General features: G+C 25.3%; 3 protein-coding genes across 3 annotated transcripts in view; all 3 read right to left on the bottom strand.

Moving 5' to 3' along the window:
* Positions 1–27,945, bottom strand: part of LOC127278683 (microtubule-associated protein futsch) — an 89,583-nt gene that overhangs the window by 30,576 nt on the left and 31,062 nt on the right. The window lies entirely within an intron of this gene.
* On the bottom strand, positions 10,541–12,820 carry LOC127278675 (uncharacterized). Its single transcript, XM_051300492.1, has 2 exons — positions 12,665–12,820; positions 10,541–11,866 (listed from the first exon to the last, which is right to left on the bottom strand). The coding sequence occupies exon 2, from the start codon at positions 11,854–11,856 to the stop codon at positions 10,834–10,836; it is 1,023 nt and encodes a 340-aa protein (XP_051156449.1). The 5' UTR covers positions 11,857–11,866; positions 12,665–12,820; the 3' UTR covers positions 10,541–10,833.
* LOC127278677 (uncharacterized) lies at positions 13,599–15,620 on the bottom strand. Its single transcript, XM_051300495.1, has 2 exons — positions 15,465–15,620; positions 13,599–14,640 (listed from the first exon to the last, which is right to left on the bottom strand). Exon 2 carries the CDS (start codon positions 14,627–14,629, stop codon positions 13,649–13,651), a length of 981 nt encoding a protein of 326 aa, XP_051156452.1. The 5' UTR covers positions 14,630–14,640; positions 15,465–15,620; the 3' UTR covers positions 13,599–13,648.

Below are 27,945 nucleotides of genomic sequence, written 5' to 3'. Positions count from 1 at the left end.
TTTGAAAATAAACTTATCGTAGTAAGTTCGCCAAAATGGCGTTTTGCCACAAAAATATACAAGTTGGGTTATTATTTCATTGCGCATTAAGGAGGAGGGCAATAGTGGGTCATAACCGCCAATTGCTATATCTAAGACGGGCACACGTTTGGCTTCATAAAGTGAGGGTCGCCCAGGAGTTGATGATGTAAGGTTAAGGTTAAGTAGGTGAGAAAAAAAGATTGCCCGTATAAACTATACACATCATTTCTTTGGAAATTCAGAAAAAAAATTAATAAAAATTCCTTTTTCTATATTCTTTTCTATTTATCCTCTCAAAACAAGAATAATACACTTTATTTTAATTAAAAATTTTTTTTTAATAAATTAAATTTAATAAATATTTTATATTTTGCCAATTCATTGGAAGTATAACAAACCAATTAATATTTTAATATTATTCTTCTTCAATTAAGAATTTTTATTTATAAAGTTGAGAGAATTTGAAAAGAAGAAAGAGGGGAAAAAATTAGTAAAACTTTATATTTAATTTGAAGATAAATTATATATTCAATGTCATATGTAATATTAACTAATTTTTTTATTTATTACTCAATTTTTACATACTGATAGATAAAATAGTTTTATGAATTTAAAAAAAAATGGGATCTTATAGTGTGGGTGAAAAAATTTGTTTTTTCAAAGAAAAAATTATTTTAATGAGCGTTAAAATTAGTATGAAGGGTTCAAAAAAACTGCTTAGGGTGGTCAGAGTGACGTCATGAATACCGCACCCCATCACGTGGTTCTTACCAGCCGGGAATCGATCCGAGGGCACCCCACTCAAAGACCTAACCTCAACACCGTACCGCCTCTGACTTCAAGAAAGTCCTCATATTCTTTTCGTAAAAATTCTCGCAGTTGTTCAACAAAAAAAAAAAAAAAAAAAAAAATTTTTTTCGCATAAATCTTTATTTCCAAGGACTTTACTTTCTTTTCTTATGTAGAAAAAGCACCGAGAATTTTTTATATTAAATATGAAAAAAAAAATATATATGCTTCAGAGGAAAAGGGGTATTTTTCATTGAAAAAATAAAAAAAAAAATTTTCCCTTATCGAAAAATATAAATAAATATTTAGTAATAGAAAAGTAATAATTTATTATTATGAATAATAATAAATATTAACTATTATTTTTGTTTCGTTGCATTTGTTTGAACAAAATATACAATTTTTTGGTTATTTAAAAGAAAATTTGGTTGTTTCAAACAAATTGCAGGAACATTAATCGATATACATATTTTGAATAAATTTTCAATAATTTAACTCTCCCTTTATCTTTATATTCTTTGTACTTTTAAACGGCGACTATTTTTAGTACAAATTAACATTTTTCTAGTGAGATATTCATGAAATGGAGAGAAAACTTTGTAAATTTCAACATGTAAAATATTTCATATTATTATGATGAACAGAACGTGATCTAGAATGGAAATTTCAAAACTGTAATTTCATGCACATTGAGGAAGATTTAATTTTCCAAATTGAATGGCCCACTAAAATATACTTTAGAGAATGTCTATATATAATTATATATAAATTGTAATATTTACTGAAAATTTGTTGTGCATTCATCGAAGTTATTGCTTAGATTAATTCATTAGTATGCAACAGTGAGTGCTAATTATTTTAGTTCAGAAACATGAATTCACATTGAAGACAATTACACGATTCTACCTCAAATAACTAACTTCCTTTTATCAACTCATTAGTAATTATTCTTGAATCCTCTGTGGAATTACAAATTCCACTTGATATATTTATTTTATATAAACGACTCTTAATTATACTTGTATCATGATAATTATTAATATTATGTATAATAATCAATAACGTTAATATATTAATATATTCTAATCAATAGACAAAATTTGACATTCAAACTAAATTGAGTTAAATGAAAATATATGTATTTGTCTTGAATTAATATATTTATAATTAATTTTCAGAAAAAAATATATATTTATTTTTATTAATTTTCTTTAAAATCTTGTACAATATATTTATAATATTACAAATACGAACCACAAAATAGTTGTTCACAGGTTATATATAATTTGTTATAATTTTTTATAAATAATCTTTAAATAAACAAACTTAACAAATGTTTTAAAAAATGGTAATCATAATATTTATTTTTTTATTAAACTGTATATATTTTTTAATTTCATCTCCATTTTCCATAAATTTCACTAAGAAAACAATAACTATTCGTTTAAAAAGATCTCTTTAGTGTAACAAATTTATATAGAAAAATAATCTTAGTAGAAAAAGTAATTTTAAATGTAAAAAATGAATTTTAATCCGAGAGGGAAAAATTAATAGTCATTATTTTATAAATTCCTCTCAAATTCAAACGAAAAATTTTCTTTCTTTAAGATAAATATTTTTTTATTAAAAATAAAATGTAAAAATAATTTACCAAAGAAATATTCCTCTCACTATGAGATTTTATTTTTTTTTTCGATGAAATTTCGAATTTAAAAAATATAACTTTACATTTATAAAGGGACAAAATTTCTCGAAATTACTTGAATAATAATTTTCTAGGAAATGACGTATATGTATATATATATATATTTGTATGAGGGGAGTAAAATCCTGTTGTTAAGCCATTGAAAAGGCAGGAATAATTTCTAGACTCGACGCATATTTTGTACTATATACGTGCAAGCAATAAAGACGTTGCCAAGCGACTGTGAATCAATCACCGCTGACTAAACCCCATATTTGATCTCTCTGTCGATTTTGCCGATTTCACCTGACAGGCGAAAACACATTTTATCTGTCTGCTTTAGAGCAAATAACGTTTCTTTCGCTACACAATATTATTTTTAAATAAATAAAAAAAAATCCAAAGAAAAAGTTTTGGAGTTTTGCAAATTTGTAAACAAAAATTAGAGGGCGCATGATTATTCAGAAACAGAATTTCCTCTGACTCAAATTTTTAAATGCCAGAATTTTCATTAAACCAAATCTTCATTTGTCCGAATTTTTATTAACAAAAAATGTAATTTATAATAGAAATCTTAAAATTCAGAATTTTCATTTATTCTACATTGAAAATGGTCAAATAATCAAACGGCAGAAATATTTCGGCGCCAATTTTAAAATTGACCAATCAGAAACTGTCAAGAAAATTGTGATTGGTCAATTAAAATTTCATTCTAATTTATTTCTCGTATTAAAGTTTGATTGAATTTTTCATTATAACCATTATCGATAATTCCTCACGTATATTTCAACATTAAATGAATCTATAATATACTTGTCTGTTACTAATCATTTCGGTTCAAAATCACCTTCAAATGTGCTTGAAGTTTTGAACGTTCAAATGAACGAAAAATTTGTTTAATATTTTATTATAAAATTTTCTTTTCAGGATTCAAAAATAAATGAATAATTTATTAAATGTTTAATTAACTTTTTTATTTTTAACTGCTGTAGTAATTTAAAAAAAAATTGCGATTTCGTTCATTTGAACGTTCAGAATTTGAGGCACATACTTTTAATATAATCCATATAAACAGCGAATAAAAATTTCCTGAAATATTTTATAATTTTTAAAAGGTACTTTTTTATAGTCAACTTTCGGATAAATTATTTATTATAACATATGAACTAAAAATTCAAATAGAATTCTATTCACAAGACTTAATACTATAGACAATAAATGTAAAAAAAAAACAATTTTTAAATCGTTTTATACCTCTTTTTCTAAAAAAAAATAAATGAATAAAAAAACTTTGTATTTTTGTAGAAATTTTCCCCTATATATTAAAAATAGAGGGAAGTAATATGAAACTTCAAAGGTATATTCTGTAGTTTTTGTTATTATTACATTCGAGTGAGAAATCGCTCGAAAAAATCAACGAGAACGATAAATCTCGTGAAAAATAGGTATACATTGAAAACAAATAAATGCATAGTTTTTGTCTTTTTTCTTATATGAAAGGATAGATAGATTCTGGAATGCATCACTATAATTTTTTATAAAAAATGAATCGAATAATTTATGGTTTTTTAAAATCGGTTGAATAAATTTTGAAAATAGTTACTCACCAGTTTGAAAGGGTAATTTTTAAAAAATGTTTATAGTTTATGTTTTATGTTTATGTTTATAGTAATAGTTTTACCTCAATAAAAAATTTCTTTTTAATTAGATAAAATCAAAATTAGTTTTTATTAAATTTTTTTATTGTAATGGAGACTTAAACATAAGTTTTCAATTCAAAAAACCACAAACATAACCTAAAATATTTTTGACTTAAGGTCCCTTCTCTCATGGAGCGTCACATAATAATTTCAAATAACTATTAAAGTTTTTTTATAAAAAAATTTTTTAAAAAGTGTGTTCTTTTGTCAAATTCTTAATCAGAAAGTCCCCTTAATTTTTATGTAAATAAAGTAAATTTATATTTCTATAATTTTATTAAAATTACCTACATTGAACTGGACATTTTTGAAATTTAGTATAGATATAGTAAAGTTTAGTAAGTCAATACTATATGAGCATATGGTATTATCCATCAAAGCAATATACGTATATATTCATAATTCAGTATCGATCAATAGAAGTAAAATAATAGTGTCGAATCAGGATGTTAAACGTCACTCCCTTCTAATATTATGCGTTATGAATGACACGGAAAGAAATTTAGTAGCAATATTTGATAAATCTGATAGGAAATTTTAGTATTCTCTTTTTCAAACGCGGAACATTTGGGTTTGATAACGAAAATCGGTATATTTTTACCAATAGTCTTTTTAGTAAATATATTCCAGAAATTGAAATTATTATTTCGTAAATTGATAAATTTATACGAAAAACCAGAAGTAAGTTAAACCGACGCGCACTTCGTTATTTACTAAATTTATATGAAAATTTGGAAAGATTATTTCGAAATTTGTTAAAACTATACTAAAAATTCGAAGTGGTTCAGTCGTGACAGATGACGACAGAAACACCAATAGATTCTACACCAAAGTTTTATCTCTTTCTCATCTCGAGGATAGACGAGGATATGAACTTTTAAATGCACACACACACACATACACCGCATTGTTTTACATCGATTGGCTTATTTTTATTCCTAACCTATACTAACGATAATACGTATAACATTCGCAGAATAACGCTTCATATACAAATTTACGCTCATGTGAAAAACTGATGTGACCATTCTTATATACTAACCAGACATATTTTTCACCGCTTATGAGAAAGGTGAAATTATATTAAAACATGTTTAAAAATATAAATAAAAATCATTATTTATTGGGAAATAATTAAATATTTTATTATTTTTTAAAGAACAATTTTTTTTACTGATTTATTGTAAAATCTTCGAAATTAATTATATAAAAGAAATTCAGGTCTGTATCAAGATAATAGTAAAAAGGGGCTTGTCTAAAGAGCTTCGTCAGTCTCCGTTACCACTCGGTGAGGATCGGGCAATTCCGAACGTTCAACTTCGGCAAATTTCGTCGAATCTCGTTAACTTTGATATTTCTTTTTCAATTTTCATATCAAATATATCAAAATCTGAAATAATTATATCATTTTATAGAATTTTAATTACGAAATTTGAAATATTTGGTTAGAAAAATTGATAAAGAGCTTATTAAAATTTGACATTTTTGTGTTGCAATAAAAAGATTTCAGATTTCGTAAATATTATATCAAATTTTCTTTCTAACTATATTAAATATTCTTATTTTAATCTCAATCATTCTTAAAAATAGTATCGAAAATCGTTATCATGCCAAAATGTTCCGCAATTGTAACCAAATATACTAAAAAGTAACACCATAATATCAAATATTGCTACAAACTTTCTTTCCGTGGACAACATATCGTTTCTGTAAACAGCCAAAATAAGAATATCAAATAATGTAATATTGATGTTCCCAAAAACCAAAGTGTATAATAGAAGAAAATTTATTTTTCAACATAACATGGATTTTAAGGCTTTATTTTCCCTTCAAATGGCCATCTAATAAAAATTATAATTTTATATACATATAGAAATTCAAAGAAAAGCACTCGAATAAAATATTAAATAATTTAAAAGAACAAAATTCAACAATAAATTTGTTTTATTAATGAACAAAGAAAATATAAAGTATATATAATTCGAAATCATCGATTGCGGATAAGAGCTTTGACTATAATTATTATTGCATTAATAGTTTCTTTATAGAATCAAAACATAAATTTTTAAATATTATATTACATTATTTTACTTATTAAATTGTTTTTCTGTAGGAAATTTTTAATATCTGTAAATTATTCTTTGTAAGATTTTAACGACCTTTTTTTTATTTAACTTATTTTGTAAAACTCGAGGAAAATCATTGAAAGAAATATATATAATGTTAAAACAAATATTTAAAGCTTTGCATGCTTGAAAAGGTTAAAGGATATACCCCCATTTTCGCACACCACTCCCACAAATGTAACTTGACACTATGAATAGAAACAGGTGAATAGATCTTTTCAATTACGCGAAAACACAAAGAAGAGTAACTTCGTGTCAGTTCCAATGTTTATCGTTCTATAGTTTCAGATAAAATTGATAGCAGTCACTATATACATATATATCTATTTACTCATAAGATTAATCTTAATATTTTCTATTTTTTCCACAGTATATGATTTCTTTTGAAAAATGTATGAATTTCAATATTATTTTTATTTTTTTGCTATATGTATATGATTTCTTTCAAAAAAAAAAAAAAAAAAAATTATGAATCATTTATTTATAATGAGAAAACTTAGAGGAATTCTGAAACTGACATTTACTATACTGATATTAAAAATTAGTTTTGCATTCAAGCGAGAGTTTACGATAAATAATAATCAAAGTTCAATATTGTCAAAATATTATCGTTAGGTTTCGTCCTGTTTTTGACAGATTCTCCTGTTTCAATTCATATATATATATATATATATACTAGGGGGCTATGCCCCCTGCGCGCTTCGCGCGCCAACCCCCATCCCCCCTCCTCTCTTCCCCTCCCCCACCCTAAATTTAAAGGTTAAGACCGTTTCAAGACTCTGAATATAGCCGCAAGTCCCCCCTTTCTCTTCTACCCCCCTTCTCTTGACTTGCGGCTATATTCAGAGTCGTGGAACAGCGGCCTCGCGCGCCAACTCCCATCCCCCCTCCTCTCCTCCCCTCCTTTTCCCCTCCCCCAACCCTAAATTTAAAGGTTAAGATCGTTTCAAGACTCTGAATATAGCCTCAAGTCCCCCCCTCCCTTTTCTTCTACCCCCCCCTTCTCTTGACTTGCGGTTATATTCAGAGTCTTGGAACAGCGGCGGCGGCGGCGGCGTTGGCGGCGATATCTTTTTGTAATATATATATATATATATATATACGCTTCGCGCGCCAACCCCCCTGTTTTAATCATTTTTTTTTAAATTTTCTATTGATCTTATTTTTCCAAATGAACCATCTATTTCAAAAAATTATTACATATTACAAATTCATTGAAATCTGAATATGAATATTAAATATTAAAAACTTACTGCTTTATTAGGGTCTCAAAACAAACATAACCTCAAAATTTAGGTCATTTTTGGCGGAGGAGGGGAGACTTGCGGCTATATTCATAGCCTTGAAACGAACATAACTTCAAAATTTTGGTCATTTCTGGCGGGGAGGGGACTTGCGCCTATATTCAGTCTTGAAACGAACATAACCTTAAAATTTAGGCCATTTTGGCGGAGGAGGGGAAATGAGAGGAGGGAGGGGGGACTTGCGGCTATATACAGAGCCTTGAAACGAACATAACCTCAAAATTTAGGAGGGGGGGACTCCTCCCCTCCTAGGTCGAGATTTCTTGAAACAGCGGAGGCGGCGGCGATATCTTTTTGTAATATAGGAAGATATATATATATATATATATATATTGGATAAATAACATTTATTTACAAAAATATTATTTCAACATCTAATTAATTATGAATAAAAGTATTAAATATATACATACATACTAATGATAAATTTAAATAAATTTTGTAAATAAACGACACCAGATTGGGACTCTAGACATAATAGCTATAAAATGTTATGAATTATAAAAAAATTTTTCTTATGATATTTACTTCATTTTGTTTATATAATAAATTCACTAATTAACAAACCAACTTGCCAAAGTCGTCAGATTAATAGTCGACTCGTAATAAATAAATTCGATTCTGATTTGTCTTTTTGTACTGTTATGAAAACTCTCGCGAGGCATTGAGGATTCTCGATGGGTCACAAAGACGTTGAGGACATCACTATCCATAATTGAAATTAGAAGATGAGCTTCCTGGTGTATATACTTGGATGAGAGTCCCGAATATTCAAGAACGCCAAGAAGACGAAATTGCTGTTTTGTTCACACGATCTGTCAAATCAATACTGGCACTCAATTTCCTATATACTTCTCGCATCAATCAATTTAACATCGGATTGTGTAGGGATCTGCGTTACCGACGACTGTGTATCGATTATCGGTCGTGGGTATTATATTATTGAATATTAATTGATCTCAATGACACCGAAAAGAAAGGCCGCTGTTAAGCGATGCTTTCGAGTTTGACTCGTCAGCCATTTTACTCTCATTCTGATCCTGGTGTTCGTAAAGTCAAGTTGTGTTCTACTCTTTTTTGTGTAAAATAATTAAAATATAAAATTATAAAAATGAGACGAGGTGTTATCGTTGTCGTCAAATGGACGGCGAGTCCCAATAAATTAATTAGGAGTCGCTTCCTTTAGGATCGATCTCATTATTATTAAAGTATAATTGAATACATAAAATATAAATCTTGTCTTTCGGCCTTCTGCCATTATTTAACTTTTTCTAAAATTTAAAGTGAATATTAATAAATAGTGTTATTGTTATAAATTTTGTCTAATTAATGATGTTTATCCTTATCCCTCTCTCCGCGGTCTATAATTGCTGTAAAGTAACAATAATGGAATTCCTGGGCTGGTATTAGTTTTTTCCTAAATAGAATTATAAAATTTACTTGTCGGGTTATTTAACTATTTTTTTAGGTTTAGTTATTTTTCTAATAATTTGTTTGTCTAATAAAAACAACATCTGCACTGAATAATCACAGTAACAGACGACAAATGGTGCCACTTTTTTCCACCGAGAGCGCTGATATCGACAATCTACAAAAGTGCGGCAATTCTAAAAAAATAAAATTTGAAATTGATTCAGTCGTATTACTTTCGACGTATATTTGTAAACTGTAGAATTAGTTTAATGAAAGGCAAGGGAATTCAACCTAAAAAACACCCGAAAATGCGCCCCACACAGTAATAATAACTTACTGGAATTTAAATAACTTTCTTTCTTATAGTTAAGTAATATTTTCGAAGTATATTTGAAAAATATGTTCCATTTTTATAAATGTCAATTAAAGAAAGAAACCAATTTCCGAATATTCACAGCTTACGTAATAATAATTATGATACAAATCGTAATTATGACCTTCGTTTCTAATAATTTTTAAATAAATTTAAAAAATTTGTTTAAAAAAAAAGTGAATATGTTTGGGATATAAACGTTTGTGTTAAGTGTAATTGTTGTACAAGGGTGTCAATATTTATTGCCTGAGAAAATGTAACTGGAGAATGGACGCACTGATTTTATGCATTTAAATTTGTGTGGTATAGGAAAAGCACCGGCTAAAATTGATCGGAAGCCCTGAGGGTGATTCAAGAGAAGCCGTTTCAGGGGTTGAAACTTTAATGCTCGTCGACCCTCTCACTTTTTTCTTCCGATATCTTTAGATACATATATATTCACAATATGACTGCAGCAATATCAAAAATATTCTCTTACAATGCCAATACACGTTTTCCATAATCCTATGAGAATAGATGCTTCCTCGATACATTTCTTTTATTACACAATAAGTTATATATAGCATGTTTAATTTTTTTCCGTTTTTTATATACTTCGAATAAAATGTCAATAAGATCAGCAGGTGGAAACTTTTTTGTCCGACCAGAAGCAATTAAAAGATGAAATGATTTTTTTGTTGAAATTCTGTCTTATATCGGACATTTTAACAGAAATACTTAATAAAAATAACTTTTCAATAAATCTGAATTTTGCTTCCTTCAACTTTTGAATATTTTTATAAACACGTGTATAAGTTTAAAAAAAAGACAAATGGTAAAAAGATAAGAGAATAGTGATCGATTTTTATTTTGCAACACATGTATTTGTATAAATAAATGGAAATTAGATATTTTTGTCAACTCATAAATATTTAAACATTAGATTCAAGGACAAAAAAGAAAATATGGAGTAAGAAATATTGGAACGCATAAATAAGTTCTAAAAAAAATTAGTTAAAATTTGCATTTTATAAAATTTCCTTTTTGATATTATTTTTGAGCCGAATTTTTATTTATTCGAATTACTATTATGCAAAATTTTCATTAAACCGATTTTCTGTATCACAGAATTTTTGTATAACCGAAAATTCATTTTACAGAATTTTTATTTGCTCGAATTTTCATACAACATAATAACCATTTTAATGAATTTTTATTATGGTGTAGAATTTCACTACATAGAATTTTAATTTAGATGAATTTTTATTTTTTCGAATTATTATTGATAGAATTTAATGAAAATTCTGCAAAATAATAATTCGAACAAATAAAAATTCGGCTCAAAAATAATTAAATATTAAATAAAATTCTAGAAACTGAAAATTTTAACTAATGATTTTTAAAATTTATTCATTCGTTCCGAAATATTGAACAAAGATAATAATTAACATACATAAAACTGTGTTCCCGTTTCTCGTAATTTTTTCAATTTGCTCATAACTCTCTTCTGCTGATGAAATAAATCCATATTTTCATCATTGTATGTCATTTTAATTGTCAAAAGTTGATTTGACGGAGAATTTCGTTGACTCCAAAATCTATAATAATCATTTGTCTCTGATTCTTTGTAAAAATCTGTATCGTTAATAAAGAATTTTGATTCTGGAAGTAGAACTGTCACATTATTTTCATTGAAATAAATATAATCCTTGATATTTGCACTCAAATATGGTTTTGAAAAATTTATTTCATAAACACCTTCCGTCATTTCATTATATACGTCTGAAAATTTTCCATCTCCTGCATTAAGTTGTGCCTCTATTCGCGTTGACGTTGTTTCAGTCATTGCATCCCATTCTAATTCCTTAGTTGTTTCGTTAAATTTTTTGTTGAACCACGTTGTTGGTTTAGTTTGTCCTCTAAATAATTTAAAAGCTATTTTTTCATTTGGATCACTGGATTGTGTAATTGCCACACTAAAAAGAGCATTCTTCATTCGTCTCGATATATCCGTATCAAATCTCATTTCATGGTTTCCTTTAATGGAATAATATCTGATGGCAAAATAATCTTCAAATCTTAAAGAAGATGAAAGATTACGTTTTCTGTAATAGTTAATTGACTTATTTAAAACAAAATTAAACCATAATTTGCGAGATAAAGAATTATTAGTCGAATTGTAGAGGTGTCTCATCTTTTGTTTTAAATTTGTGCAATTCTTTGGAAAACTATTTGGATGCGTTAAATTATAAAATAATTCTGGCTCATCCATTTCTAAATCTGTGAGACGTTCAATTTCTTTTTTTCTTATTAATTGTTCCTTAGTTGATTCAGTGACATTTAAAGTTTCATTAAGTTTAGACGGCATATGTTGAGATTGTAAAATAGATCCATCACCATTAATGCAGGTGTAAAGTGTAATAATATGAATAATTTGCAGAGTGTTTAGAAAATTTAATAAATCCATGTTTGGGGAACTGAAAATTTTTTTAAGAATTTTTATTTATTTTCAGTAATAAATAATATATATATATACAACTTTTATACAATCATTTTCACCTTATTTTTCTATATTTTCAATCTAAATATAAATTTAGATATAGATCAAATACTTTAATAAATTTCTTTTATTATAAAATCCTTGACCAAAATTTTGGAATGATATATTCAATAAATTTTAATAACTTTTATTTTGAGACATTCCAAATTTTATCCAAATCTAAATTTGTATATATTTAAATAAATAAACAAAAATTCTTTTCGAAACAAATTTGTTTTATTCCATATTATTCTGAAGCTGAATTAAAATGCTTTTAAAATCTAAAATTCAGCTTCGGAATAAAAATTAATTCGGAATTATCCGTAAAGAATTTTTTGTTAAGTTACATACAAACTTAAATTCGGCTAAAAACTGATTATAGATTTCGAAAAAAAAATTTCGAAATGCCTCAAAATAATATTTATCAAAACTTATTGATCAGTAAAATTTTGATACAGATTAAAATAAAAATCGGAAACTTTCCTCAGGAAAGTCTTATAAATTAAAAAATGAAAAATCTCAATTCTCGTAATGTTCACTATCGTAATTTGATTTTGCTAAAATATATTATGATGATTATTATATTTAAACAATCAAAAAACAAAAAAAAAGAGCAAAAAGTATTTAAATTTTCTAAAATGTTAATAAAATAAAAATTACTGTTTAATGAAGTTTTTTCTATTTTCTAGCGCGTCATGAAATTTAAACAAAAATTATAATTGAATATTAAGTGCACCTGTATTTTTTTTTGAAATCCTTTGAGATGAAATTGAAAATTGTTTTTTTTTGCAGTCAAATGAAAGAATACTTTTTTATTTTACGTTTGCATTATTTTACTGTTTAAATGTTTAACAATGTTTTACTATGATTCTGATATTAGGGAGTTCAAATTCTTGTCTTTTATACACAAAAAATAATGATTATAATTTTAAATTATCTCCAATAAATTTTTCATCAAAATGTCGTGTAAATAATTATTAGAAACATATTTGTTAAATTTTTTACATATATCAAACGTATATTATAATATGTAAATATGATCACCTGTAAAATTGTCGAATTGTTTGTTTTCGAAATGATTTTTTTTTATTTTCTTATTCAAAAAATGCGAAAAAATAATCGGAATTTTATCTGCGTGACAGTTTTCAAAAAATTCATAAATTTGTGTGCAATATAACAAATAAGTTTTATACAACTTTATTCTTTAAAAAAGTTTCTATTTTTGTGATAGGCAATTACGAATTTAAAATTAAAGATGGAATCTTTATAATCTAAAATTTGAAAGGACAAAAAAATTGTTAAAAATTAAATAAATGTTTATTTACATTCTACAATGTGACTGAAATTTCCTGCAAGTGTCAATATAAATGTATTAGAAATAAAAATCTCTATTTAATTAAGAAGATATATTTTTAGATATATAAAGAATAATTACTTTTAATGTTCACTTGGATATCATATTTGTAATATTAAATTATTCATTAAAATTAAACAAGAAAGATAAATAAAAACTTATTAATATCCAATTCTGTCAAAAATGATATGTATTATTTGTTAATTTAAAAAATAAAAGTATTTACACACTTGTTTAAAATTTTCCTTTTTTCATTTTTATAGATAATAATAAATTATAACATTAGAAAATAATTTCACAAATTATCTAAATTGAAAAAAAAAAATGAAAAAAATATGGATTGCATATCTTGGATAAAGATAATAATTAACATACATAAAATTGAGTTCCAGATTCACGTAATTTTTTTAATTCACTCATAACTTTCTTTTGTTGATCAAATAAATCTATATTTTCATCATTGTGTGTCATTTTAATTGTTAAACGTTCGTTAGTCCCATTTTCTTTATTCCAAATTGTTTCGTTAATGAAAAATTTCATTCCTGGAATTAGAACGGTCTCGTTATTTCCACCAAAAGAAGTATAATTATTGATGTTTGCTCTCAGATATGGTTTTGAAAAATGCATTTCATAAACACCTTCAGTCATAAGAAATGCATCTGAAAATTTTCCATCTTCAGTCATAAATTCTGCCTCTTTACGAGTTGATGTTGTTTCAATAAATGTATGCCATTGTAATTCATTTTTTGTTTCATTAAATTGTTCCTTGTACCATGATGTTAGTTCGGTGTTTCCTCTAAATAGAGTAAAATCCATTTGTTCATTTGGATCACTGGATTGTGTAATTGCCAAACTAAAAAGTGCATTTTTAATTCGTCTCGATACATCTGTATCAAATATCATTTCTCCATATCCTTTGATGGTGTAGTATCGAATGGCAAAATAATCTTCAAATCTTATAGAAGAAGAAAAATTACCTTCTCTGTAAAATTTCATTGCCCATTTTAATACAAAATTAAACCACAATGCACGAGAATGAGAATAATAATTCGTCGACTTGTAAAGATGTCTCATCTTTTGTTTCAAATTTGTGCAGTTCTTTGGAAAATTGTTTGGATGCGTTAAATTATAAAATAATTCTGGCTCATCCATTCCTAGATTTGTGAGATGTGCAATTTCTTTTTTTCTTGTCAATTGTTCCTCAATTGATTCAGTGCCATTTAAAGTTTCATTAATTTTAGACGGCATATGTTGAGATTGTAAAATAGATCCATCACCATTAATGCAGGTGTAAAGTGTAACAATATAAATAATTTGAAGAGAATTTAGAAAATTTGAAATATGCATAATTGAAGAAACTAAAAAGTATTTATTAAACAATTTTTACTGTGGCAGCACTTATGACTGTTACAATATTCATAATATTTTCTTAATGACATCACAAAAGAGTGACGCCAAATTTAGCCCAATTTTTGGGCCTTCGAATTTCAAATTTAAATATACTCCAAAGTGTTTTATATTGAAGGACAATTATTCTATAAACGTTTAGAGTTGAGCATAACCTCAAAAAATAAAAAGTGTTAAAAAAAGAGTTAAAAAGTTGTTAAAATATAACAATTAATATACGCTGATTACGAATCTTGCATCAGTTTTCAAAAATTCAAAATGGCGGATCCAAAATGACGGACATAATTTCTAAAAATCGCTCAAATCCGCTTGAAACTTGTTACTCGGGGGTTTTTTGAGGTCCCTGATTACGATTCTGGCGTTAATTTTTCAAAATTCAGAATGGCGGATCCACAATTGCAGACAAGATTTTTAAAAATCGTTCAACCATTTTGGATCCGCCATTTTGAATTTTAAAAAACTGGCACCAGATTCATAATCAGCGACCCTAAAAACCCCCGTGTAATAAGTTTCAAGCGAATCTGAGCGTATTTTAATTGTTATATTTTAACCACTTTTTAACTCTTTTTTAACTCTTTTTTAACCCTTTTTTAACACTGCATCAAAACAAAGATTATCCTCAACTCTAAACGTTTATGGAATTATCGTCCCTCAGTATAAAGCACTTTGGACTATGTTTAAATACGAAATTCGATGGCCCAAAAATGGACTAAAAAACAGTAGATTTTAGCGTCACTCTTTGAACAAATATTGTATAATTGAATATTTAACGCACCTGTATTTTTTTTTATAAATCCTTTCAAAAGGAATCTAAAAATTTTGATTATTTTACAGTCAATTAAGTGAATATATATTTTACAGTTGCATTATTTTATTATTTAAATTTCAAACAAAGTTTTTACTGTTTCTAATTGTGATACTGGAGGAAATAATAAAGTAATTTATAATAATAGATATTCAATCTTTAGTATCTTTTTATATGAATAAATAATGATAATAATTGAATAGAATTATTTATAATAACACATTTATACTATAATAATCGATAAATAATGTCAATACGAGAAATATATATATTTAAATATTTTTATACGTGCATGAAACATATATATATATGTAAATAACCATCTGCAACAAAAGTCGTACTATTTGTTTTGAAACCGTTAATTTTTGATAAATTTGAGGTTTTTCTCAATATATATTATAATTGTTAAATTAATTATAATCGCACATGTTAAAATAAATGATTAATTGTCTGTTTTAAATTTTCAATAATAACATTTTGGAAATTATTTTTTTTTATTTATTTTTACTTTTGAACTTTACTTGTATTTATAAGTATGGTATCAATTTTTAATTCCTATTTTCATCAGCATTTACATTAGAAGAGGATTAATTAATAATGTGTCAGGATGTTATATATTTATTTATAATTTTGTTATCTTTTAAATAATACAGCAAGGATGATATCGATCAATCCTAGTCAAAAATTAATGTAAAACAAAAATTAGAAATTTATTTTTTAAAAAATTCTTTTACATAAACTATTTAAAAAGATTAAACATTTTTTTTGTTATCTTTTGTTTTAAAATTTAATTTGTAATAATTTTAATTATTAATTATTAATTTTAATGTAATAAATTTAATTTGTCACTTTTTAATTTTGAAATGTTATAGAATGCGTATAAAAAAACATATTATATAAATTTAAGCTTAAATATAATTTCCCTGATTATTTGTTATGAAAATTCATATTACTTTAAGTTTAATTTTATTAACAAATAATTAAATTTAAAAAGTATATTTCTAAATAAACAAATTACAAATAAAAAAAAATTTAATAAATTTAATCATCCTTTATAGCCGGAAAAAAAAATATAATATGGAGAGGAAATATCATAGAAAAAAATGTAATATAATAAAGGAAGTCATTAAATTTATTAATTTGAATCAAATTGTAAATATAATATGTTAAATTAAATTGATATATAAGTTTAGATGAAAATGAATAAGCTGGTATTAAATTAATTATTTATTTAACTCCGTTAGGTTGCTCTTATAAATTAATTAACAAGAATATAATTAATAGTTTAACTCGAGGAAGATTAATTTATACATGAAATTATCCAGAGAGAATTGTTTCTCCTCCAAAAATTGTTAATCAGGTTAGACTGAATAATTAGAGAATTACTTAATTAATGACTTTAGACTTTGCGCGTGTGTAATGGGAAGACATCTATTTTGGTTATTCTCATTTAGTCTTAGCTGAAATAATTATTTATTTAATGGCACAATCTAGAATTCTCTAAAACCATCCTTTATAATAGGTCAGATGCCACGCGGTTATAAAAATAAAACAACGTTAAGAAATTTTATTTTTTTTGCATCCCTTTAGACAAGAGTTTTCTTTTTTTTAAAAAAAGGCTGTAAATTCCATTATTTTATGTAAAGCTGTTTTTTAATTACTGCCTTGGGAACAATGTGCGTATATGAAGAGAATTTTAATTGCAATATGTTTATATATATACGTATATTAAAATTAAAAATATAATTAAAAATTTTTTTTTCAGTACAATTTTTTTATGCACCTTACTTTTTTAGTAAAGTACAATCAGAGTGAAGTTATCATACGTTTGAATTCGATTTGAATCCACTTTGTAATTGTTATTGTTCTGTTTCTTGTTTTTAGGGGTGAATTAGCATTTCTCTTTAGAATAGACAACCCTGAAAGATTTACTGATAAGTTTGGCTCACAGTCTCTTTGTGGTTATTATGCATATATATATATATATAGTATACATGTCAAAGGACTATATATATATGCTTCAAAACTTGTCTTTGATACACTTTGGCCTTTTAATTTTAATTACTATTATTTCCTTTAATATTATCATTATTTCTTTAATCTTCATCTTGTCTCATACTTACGTAAGTATAGTTTTTTTATGTATTGTTCATTTAATTAATTATTCATTATACATTTTATGCTTAAATATTTTTTTTAATTTGCGACTTACGTTTACTTGACTATTATCAAATAAATATTTAAATGAAACAATTAATTTTTTTTTATCAAATAAACTATATTCGCAAACCGTTATAATTTCTGTATTTTTAACAAAAATACCTATTTATTAAATATTTATTAAAGTAAAATAAAAGTAAATTTTTATTAAATAATGTAAAATTTTCTGAATTTTTGTTACTAAGTTTAAAATTACATCTTTTCTTGTTTTGTTTTTAATCAAAATTATTATAAAAATTAATATAATATGTGACCTAATAAATCTAATATCTAATACCTTTACCTATATTATTAAAAGATAATAAGTGATTATAATTTATTATTTTAATATTATTAATATTACCTAATTGAGTTTTATGATAATCCAAAATTACGACAAAAGTTTACAAAGTGATGATACTCATGAATTAAATTCTTCGAGGCAACTATCGGGAGAACGATCTTGTGTCGTTTCGCGAGATTAAACGAAAATGGCAGAGCTAATTTTATCATGGCATTCGCGCTTATACACCTCTCATCATGCACTTCAAGCTGTGAGTTGTTCTGTTCTTGAACCTGACCTCAAGACACTAAACATTATATGGGTTGATTCTCCACAAACTGGTCATTTTCGAGAGAGAATTTTTTTTTTAAATTAAATTTAAAATTCGATTTCAAGGGACCGTTGAATTCGAGGCTATGTTCGACAAACATAAATTCAAAATTGTAGGGCCTTAGGTCCAATATAACCTTAAAATTTAAGGTCACAACACAGAAAAAACCTGAACTCAAAATGATAATGTATGCTACTCATTTTGATAAGCAGCAAAAATGAGCCAGGTTGATGGCGCCACTGTCTATGTCGTTTAGCATTGACTCATTTTTGCTGCATATCAAAATGAGACTAAGTTTTTTCTGTGAAGCCAAGGGACCGCAGAGTTTGAGGTTATTTATATAAAGATCGTATAGGACATAACACAACATAACCTCAAAATTGTAGCTCATAGGTCAAACATAATCTCAAAAAACGTGTCAAATTTTTGGTAGTATAAATTTTTTTTTAAATTGATGGATTTATATGAAACTTGATGGGTTTTTGAGGTTGCTGATTACGAATCTGAAGTCAGATTTTAAAAATTAAAAATGGCGGATCCAATATGGCGGTATTTCAGTTTTCTAAGTCAAAATGATAAAAATTAAAAAAAAAATTCATTCTGTCTTTAATTGTTGTAAAAAAAAATATGACAGAATATAAATAAGATGCAGTTGTCAAATGTGGGTTATATCGTGAAAAAGTGAAAATAAAGGAAAAATGTAATTTGAAATTTATAAAATGCGAATCTCACATGGGAAATTAGGGATGAATATTGAAGTGCGAACGTGACATTAACTGCTTGGACTTTTTTTTAACCTTTGATCTATAAGCATATACAACGACAGAACTTTTTGAAGTGTCTAGGGTTGCAAACAAGGGGTTAAAAGAATCAAGTGTCAGTAAAAGGCTAATATATATATATATATAATATACAATCGTTATGAGAAATTCGCACAGAATTTCTTTTCATAGAAGAAATATTTTCTGAAATATTCTTTTGAGGAATTTCATAATTCATAAAAGAAATATTTATTAAAGGTTATTTTCCCTTATAATTTCACAACTTTACTATTGTATTAGGAAACTATAGTATATGTGAACATCCTCATGAAAAGGTCCCACTTTGTCGATTACAATAAGGATTATATTCGCATTAACATTAAACGCAAAAATAATCCTTATTGTAATCGACAAAGTGGGACCTTTTCATGCGGATGTCCACATAATTATATAACTTGAAAATATTTTTTAAAATATGTTATTTTTTTAATATTTTGAATTATCAGATTATCGACTGGTTAGTAGATACGTCTAAAGTTATTATCTTTCGAAACCTAACGACCTTGAAAAGAATATTCTTTAGCAGGATTTTGTTACTTGTTAGATAAAAGTCAAGATGTTGTTCTTGAAAACACTCAAAGCTTCTCTCTCTCTCTCTCTCTCTCTCTTCCTCTTTGAGTGGTACTTTAATATTGCTTTTATGTTCAAGATACTTCGATTTCAGTTTTCGTAATATCGGAATTTTTCTTTTTTTTTAAATTTTTAATCGTATTTTTTACTTCTAATTTATTTTTTGTATTTATAAATTTTCCTTTCTCTTCAGTCTTATTACTCTTCTGTGTGGTACACGTAAAAATAGATTCCACTGAAGTTGATCGTAACATCAAAGTAAAAAATGTCACTTGACTAATAATTATTCATATACTTTTCTTTTGACAAGGTCTTTGTCAATTGTTTCAAATTTTTGCACACAGATTTTACATTAGCAAATGCAGTATTTGACTTTCTGGTTATTATACATTTCCGCATTCTCTTTCATCATCAAGTTCAAATAAAATATATCTATTATATGTAAAATTAAAATAAAATTCTTGAAAAATATCCCGAAAAAAATGTACCTAACTTGAAAGAAAAATTATTACAAAAAACCTTCATAAATGAGAATCATATACACCAGAAGGAAATTGAAAAATGACAGGATTACAAATATCAAGCTATTGTATCGAATCTTTACATATATATTCAGTGTGATTAACAAGGGTTGTTAGCGATGTTCAAAGAAAGTTTTTGACCTTCTTTCGAAACAATAGCTTCTGTATATTCACCAGTACTTATAAAAGCTCTGCTAAATGCATATTGAAAATGCCACAGATCTCTAAAAAAAATGTTGTATCAGGTTATTTAAACATTTCTTTCAAATATAATTCAGAGCTTTAAGGATATATTACATATACATTAAACCGTAATATTTTTAAAGTGCATTTTATTTTTCTATATTTTACCGCACAAATAAAAGAATTTTCTTCAATTTAAAATTCATTAGTATAATTATAATTAAAAAAAAAAAAAAAGTAAAGTGGAAATGCGAGTTTTTCTTGTTTTCCCAGCAATGTAGTTTGGAGTTCACGAATAAAAGCGTAAGAACTTACGGTGCAAGCAAAAAAGTCGAGAGATGTCTAAACATAGTTGGGGCAAACCCAGATTTCTCTACATCCGCTGATGGTTTAAAGTAAAGAACTTGTAGCGTGAAATACGAATTAGCCAAGTTTCACTATATATAGGGCGGTTCTTTATAGACAGTATTAATAAGAACCATATATATACATACAGTGCCAGATTAATTAAATTTGAGAACTCAAACAAATTATTTGAGACTGACATTAATGGAAAATACAATTATTTTCATGCAATTAACTACTATTATCAATTGTAAATTTTATACAATAAAAACTACCAAACTTTAATTATCATCTGTTCAATATAAAATGACAAAAGCTGAAATTAGCAAAATTGAAAATTTTTTAATTGCATATTGACAAAATTTTAAACTGTACCATAGTTTTACCAAAAATTAAAACTAAAAAATTTTAAACTACTATGTTGTCGCCGTAAGAAACAACTAATAATATTATTTTTGTGAGTTGGTTACTCAACTGAGAACAAACTCTACTTTATTTATTTAACAAGCAAAGTACAAAAACTTGGAGATAATCAATCCTTTCAAAGCTTCACTGAGTCTTTTTGGAAGACAATTTACTAACCGTGCTATCACTTTGAGTAGCGACTAATTAATCTGACCACACCTGCTTATGCATTAGTTTTAAAGGACTGTGCAATAGTCCCCACTCTTTACAATACACACTCATACTTCATACTGTCGACAACTATATCAAAGTTTACAAGCACAAAAGTTAAAAACTATTAATAAATTTTTTTTAACAATCAAAAATTAAAACTAAAAAGTTTTTAAATTATACAAAAGTTTAAATATACAAAAAAATTTGAAAATACCCGGAAAAACTTTGTTTTCCGTTTTCCGTGTACTGAAATTTAAAATTAAAAAATACTAGAGATTACATTAATCAAATTTATAAGCTACTACTGAAATTAAAATACTAAAGTTTAGCACTACTAAAATTTAATCTAATGAAGTTTAAAACTTCAAAAATAAATACTGAAGTTTAAAATTACTATAAAGATTAAAATATCTAAGTTTTAAACAACTTTAGCTTATAATTACCAAAAATTAAAGATGCAACTTTTAATTACCAAAGTTTAAAATTACTAAAATTAAAATACCAAAGTTTAGAACTACTAGAGCCTAATCCGCAGAAGTTTAAAATTTCAAAAATTTTAAATTACTGAAGTTTAAAATTATAATAAAGATTAAAATACATAAATTTTAAACAACCTACAACTACCAAAAATTAAGGTAACAATTTTAAATTACCAAAGTTTAAAGCTATTAAAATACTACAAAAATTTTAAACTACTGATGTTTAAAGTTCCTAAAGTTTAAAGCTACTATAAAATTAAAACACCTATGTTTAGAACTACTGAGGTTAATCTAACGAAGTTTCAAACTTCAAAAATGTTAAACTACTGAAGTTTAAAACTACTATAAAGATTAAAATACATAAATTTTAAACAACTATAACCTACAACTACCAAAAATTAAAGTAACATCTTTAAATTACCAAAGTTTAAAATTACTTAAATTAAAATACCAAAGTTTAATCTGCAAAGTTAAAAACTTTAAAAATTTGAACCTACTTATGGTTCAAATTCTCAAACTACTAAAGATTAAAATATCAATGTGTGAAATCACTAAAGAAAAATCTGCTGATATTTAAAACTACACTGAGAAAAAAGGTTTGAGCTGACAACCAAATATTTCATTTAATATATGTGCAACTAAAATTTTTTGGTTGACATCAACCAAAGTTTGGTTGAGACTACCAAATTCTTTTTTATTTTCTTATTTAGTCGTCTGAAACAAACTTTGGTTGTTGTCAAAATAAAGTTTAGTTGTGTCAACCAAAAAATTTTAGTTGCACATATATTGAATGAAATATTTGGTTGTCAGCTCAAACCTTTTTTCTCAGTGTAGTAAAGTTTAAAACTTCTAAAATTTAAAACTAATAAAGTTTAAACTACTAAAGATATTTGAATAATAATTTTTAAATGAAAAGTATATTTTCAAAAAAACGATGAAAAGAAGGCACGAAAAAATAAATATATACATAATTTTTGCTTTTTGCTTATAAGCTGTAAGTACATATGTATACTCTTGAGAAGTACTGAAAGCTTAGAGAAAATCGGAAAAAGAAGATGTTTGCTAGCATTAAAGTTTTAACACAAAGAGAAAATCAATTTTAAGTTTATCCATCAGACATTGGAGTAAGGAAATATGTTGTATTTACAACATATTGAAAGGGAAAAAGGATTTTCATGTTTCGATAGAATTCCGAGATTGATAAAACAAACATTTTACGTGGAAAAATAATCTTTGAGCTAAATAAAGAAGATTGTCTGACAAATGTTAATTAGCAACTTGAAAAGAAAATTAAAGTACATTAAAATTAAATGAAAAAAAAATTATATATATCTCAAAAAATGAAAAGCAATTATTATTAACGACATTGAAAAAAAAAGTATTAATTAAGCTACCAAATCTTTTAAAACAATGAATAATTTAAAAATCAACTTTCCAAAAAGAATGAATATTAATTTATGATCGCAATTTGCAAAAAAGTTGAATAACAATTTTCAATATACAAAATTTGCAAAAGGATGAATAATTAAAAAATGGAAATTATTGATAGTTTATAAAACATGAAAATGCTTTTATTACACCTAATTGGCAAGGTAATTAAAAAAGTAAATTGTGCTTCACTTTTCCACAGTTTAATCGTCGCTAAAAACTTGTATATAATTTTTAAGGACGTTATTATTGTTTTTATAGCTTCACTTGAAATGAAAACTCTTTTTTGTGAAGAAAAAAAAAACTTTATTTGTATTTATCTCGACGAGGCAACAATTTTATAAAACGATTTCATTAGAAAAAAAACGGAGATATATATATATATATATATATATATATATATATACAGAGAGGAAGAGAAAAGCGAATGGAAATATGAGAGCGATTTTAAATTCGAATAGACTGTAACCTAATTAGCGTTCCCGTGCAAAAAAAATAAAAAAAAAAAAACGAAACAGAAATGTCAGGACTGGGTCAATATTAGTTGAAAGGACGCCAACATTTGGTGTATGTACTTATGCAATAAAAATCGTGTGACTCTGATTTGTTTCAAAAATATTTAAATTTCCTGAATTATTCACATATTTATTTATAATATAAATTCTATTTTTTTCATCAATTTTTTGTATAATCGTCAAAATCAAATATTCTCGTCATAGCGATTATAAAATACCCAAACCAATTTCTTATACCTATGGATAAAAAACATATTTAAAAAAATACTTCGGATAAGTATATTCAAAATACTGATATTCATTTGAATTCATCTATATTTAAAATAAAATTTCGGTACCTTTATTGAGTATGATGTTTCAATTTTTTTTTTTGAATTTTTCTTTTTTTTTAACAGAACATTGTTTAATTTAATTTAAAAAATAATATTCTTTTGTTGAAGTAAATACTGTTTTATGAGTGGAATATAATTATATTCGAAATCATACTTGATTTGGGAGCAAGAAAAGAGTTTTTGCAAAAAAAAAAAGAAAAAAAGAAAAGAATAGAACAAAAGGGAAATTAGCAAAATTCATATTCAAAGTTTCAAGTATTTTTCCTGATAATTCTCTTTTCGTAAATCGGAAAATATTTTAAAGTTTGAATAACTTTTTCCATTCATATATATGTATATATAGAAGAACCACAAACTCTGTTACAAACTCAGTTACCCAAAAGTAATCAATCGAATTACGGTCATTTCACGTTATTTCGTTATTCGATCAACATTGTACGCATTACTCCTATTATATATATATATAGTAATAATTAAATTCATGTAATTTCATATATTCTCAATTTCATTCAATTAAAATTTATCAACGAAAATATAAATTTCACATCATTTATGGACTAATTATCTTTTTTATTATATACATTTATTCGAATATTTTTTTCTCTCGCTTTTAATGTATATAACATTATTACTCACTAATTTTTTTTCAAGCAGGAATTTCACAGTTCACCTAGTTTTAACTACTTTAAAAACAAAAAGATTAAAAAAAACAACGAACTTTGATTTTTATTTTATTGTTAAATTATAGCTCTATATAAATTCCTCGCTTGCTGTCTCTCGCTGAGTTGTACATAATTCGTGAAATTTAAGTTGACCTCTTAAATTCGATTAAATATATATATTTTTTTTTATTTTTTAGATAAAAAATGTATACGTACTGACCAAATTCATTTCAAAACTGGCAGGCTGAAATGTGTCGGTCGTTTATCTAAAATTTAAGGGGAAAAAAAAACTTTAAATGTGTTATAACTTTTAAAGTAATTTAGATAACTCATTTTTTTATTTTTTCATTTGAAAAAGCTTCTGCCTGTCTGATTTGAAATGAATTTGGTCTACTGTTTTATGTTTTCATAAAAGTGGTCGAATTTTTGAATTGACACAGAAAAAACCTGAATTCAAATTGAGTATAGATTCTATACTCAATTTGATTCGCAACAAAAATGAAACTGGTTGTCTCATTTCGAGTTCTAAGGTAAAAGTATCAAAATGAAACAGGCAAGTTTCATTTTGAGAAAAAGAAAAATGGAAAAATATTGTGAAATAACGAATAATTTTATTAAAAATTGCTTGTAATCGCGTAATAAAATAATAAAGGAAATATGTTTTTAGGTTAGAAAAATGAAAACATGTGTTTTGACAACAGGAACGGTACTGCCAACTTAAATAATAGCGGTAAATTTAAAAACTTATGAAATTAATTATTATCTACGTAAATAATAATAAATAATTTTTATTTAAAAACTTCTAAATATTCGTACTGGTCAAAATAATCTTTCTGGTGTTGTTGAAATATTAGAAACAATAATTGAAATACAAAATTACTCTGCTTATGATGCCAACTTAGAAATCTGAAATTCCAGCCAATATCATTTTGAATAACATGAAGTTTGTCCCATACTCATTTCGATACCCAAAAGAAAATGAGTTGCAACAAAAATGAGTCCAAGTTTTTTCTGTGTTATGAATTTTTAAATTTTTGGTTTTTTTAATGTAGTCCTTTCTTAATGGCAAAAATTTTTTTAAATTCAATACTTTTAGAGTTATACGCCTTTGAAAAAACCAAAATTTTGAAAATTGGGGCACTTTTTAAAAAACAAGAAAAATACGTATATCTTTTTTCTCTATAAAGACTCGACAAAAAAATATATTTAGTTGATATACCTAAATATTTTTTAAATGTAAACATTTTATATAATTTTAAATTTATCTACTATTTTTAAGATTTTACATATGTTTGAAAAAATGTTTAAAAATATAATTATATTTAAATAAATAATTTTAACAAATAATGATATATTTAAAATTATAAGAATTTGAATCCGTTATATTATAAATAAGGTAATAATATCAGACCTTCTATTTAAAATATCCTTAATATTAATTTTGGTTATCTTAATGCAGTTTTTTAATGTGTATTAAAATAAAATAAGTTAGTTTTGTTATTTTTATAAGGTTTTAAAGTTCACAGGGGATTATTATTTATTGAAAAAACGATTTTAAACTTATGCTATTTTAACTGTCAAATTTTCCTATTATAATGAGCCTGAAATTTCTATTTGAAGTAATTGTGTAGGTAATTTGTTTAAAAAATAATGATAAAAACTGATGTTAAAAATTTTGACATTTTGACGAATTTTTTTGATTTATGACAACACTAACTTAATATAATAAAGGATTCATTTATCTAATATATTTAATTTAATTTATTTATTAAATGAAAGTCTTTTTTGCTTTTCAGAGGAATTTTGTCAAAGTAAAAGAATTAAAAATGGAGGCATGAATGAAATCATATAATTCGATTTTCTATATATATATACTATTCAAACTAAATTATTATAACAATGTAGGTTCCTTTGTGAGTCATTTTGAACCTTCCAACTTGCGCACGTGAGTTTTATGCTAACGATCAAGTCAAATAAATAAAATGTGACACACGCAAGCGCGTTCTTAAGATTGAAAAAAAAAAACACACACACACACAAAACGTTCTCCTTTAATTTTGCTATTTTTAAAAAACGACATACAGTCTACGAAGCAACTTTTAAATAGCCTTTCTATTTTCACACTAAAGTGAATAAAAAATTTTCATTCTCTGTAATTTCACAACCGTTAAGTCGTTTAAATTATATTTCATTTCGTATTATAACATATTTTTCAATTGAATAAGAAATAATAAAAAATTTATTTTTATTTCCAATTTTTTTTTAATTATATATAAAATTTAAGAAACAAATAATATAAAAAGTGAAATTTTTTTTTTTTTATTAATTACTATAAATAAAACTAATTTTTCTATAATAAAAATTTAATATTATTGTACAAGCATTCGAAATGATTGATTCGAGCAGGGTGAAACCTTTTTTACCTCTGTTTTTTTTTTCTTTCGAAAAAGGCCAAATAAATTCTAAGAGTTCCCATCATCTACAGATTGTTTTTATCTGCAAGTGTCAAAGCATATTTTCCAGGTCAAGCGTGCATAACAGCTAGGGTTTCAAAAGCTTGATTAAAATCTTGTTGGCTGATATTCTATATCGATCGATATATAGTTTTAAAAATCCAAGGAAAAATTTCAAAAATTAAAAAAGAAAAAATGAAGATACACGTTTTAAATCGCTGACTACGATGCATATATAGAAATATTTCACTATATTATTTTTTTTATTTTTTTTTAAATTAAAAAGTACCACAAAATCTCTGATAAATAATGCCTTGACACGAGAGAAAAAAATATATAACAATTGACCTATAAAATTTAGTTAAAAATCCATATGTGGCGCAGAAATTAATAAAACCACATATATGTATATGAAATTTGTTTTAAATGTAGATTTTTATATATAATTAACATCGTCAGATTTAATTATTTATTTCTATTAAATCATTATATTATTTGAGTCAATTAACTGGTATTTGAACCAATAATTTTTCTATTTGAAATAAACACCATTTAATTGACTTAAATAATAATTATTTAATTCAAATAAATATTTATTTGTTAATATATCAAGTAACCGATTATTTGAATTGAATAATTTTTTTTTCAGTGTAAGTAAACGATAATATAGTAAAAAAAAATATTAATACACCCAAAAAAATGTTTTATTTG

The sequence above is a fragment of the Leptopilina boulardi genome, unplaced genomic scaffold (assembly GCF_019393585.1).
Source record: "Leptopilina boulardi isolate dan_hultmark-lab unplaced genomic scaffold, ZJU_Lbou_2.1 LbouV2_210, whole genome shotgun sequence".
NCBI lineage: Eukaryota > Metazoa > Arthropoda > Insecta > Hymenoptera > Figitidae > Leptopilina > Leptopilina boulardi.
This window is presented reverse-complemented; position numbering and strand designations above follow the sequence as displayed.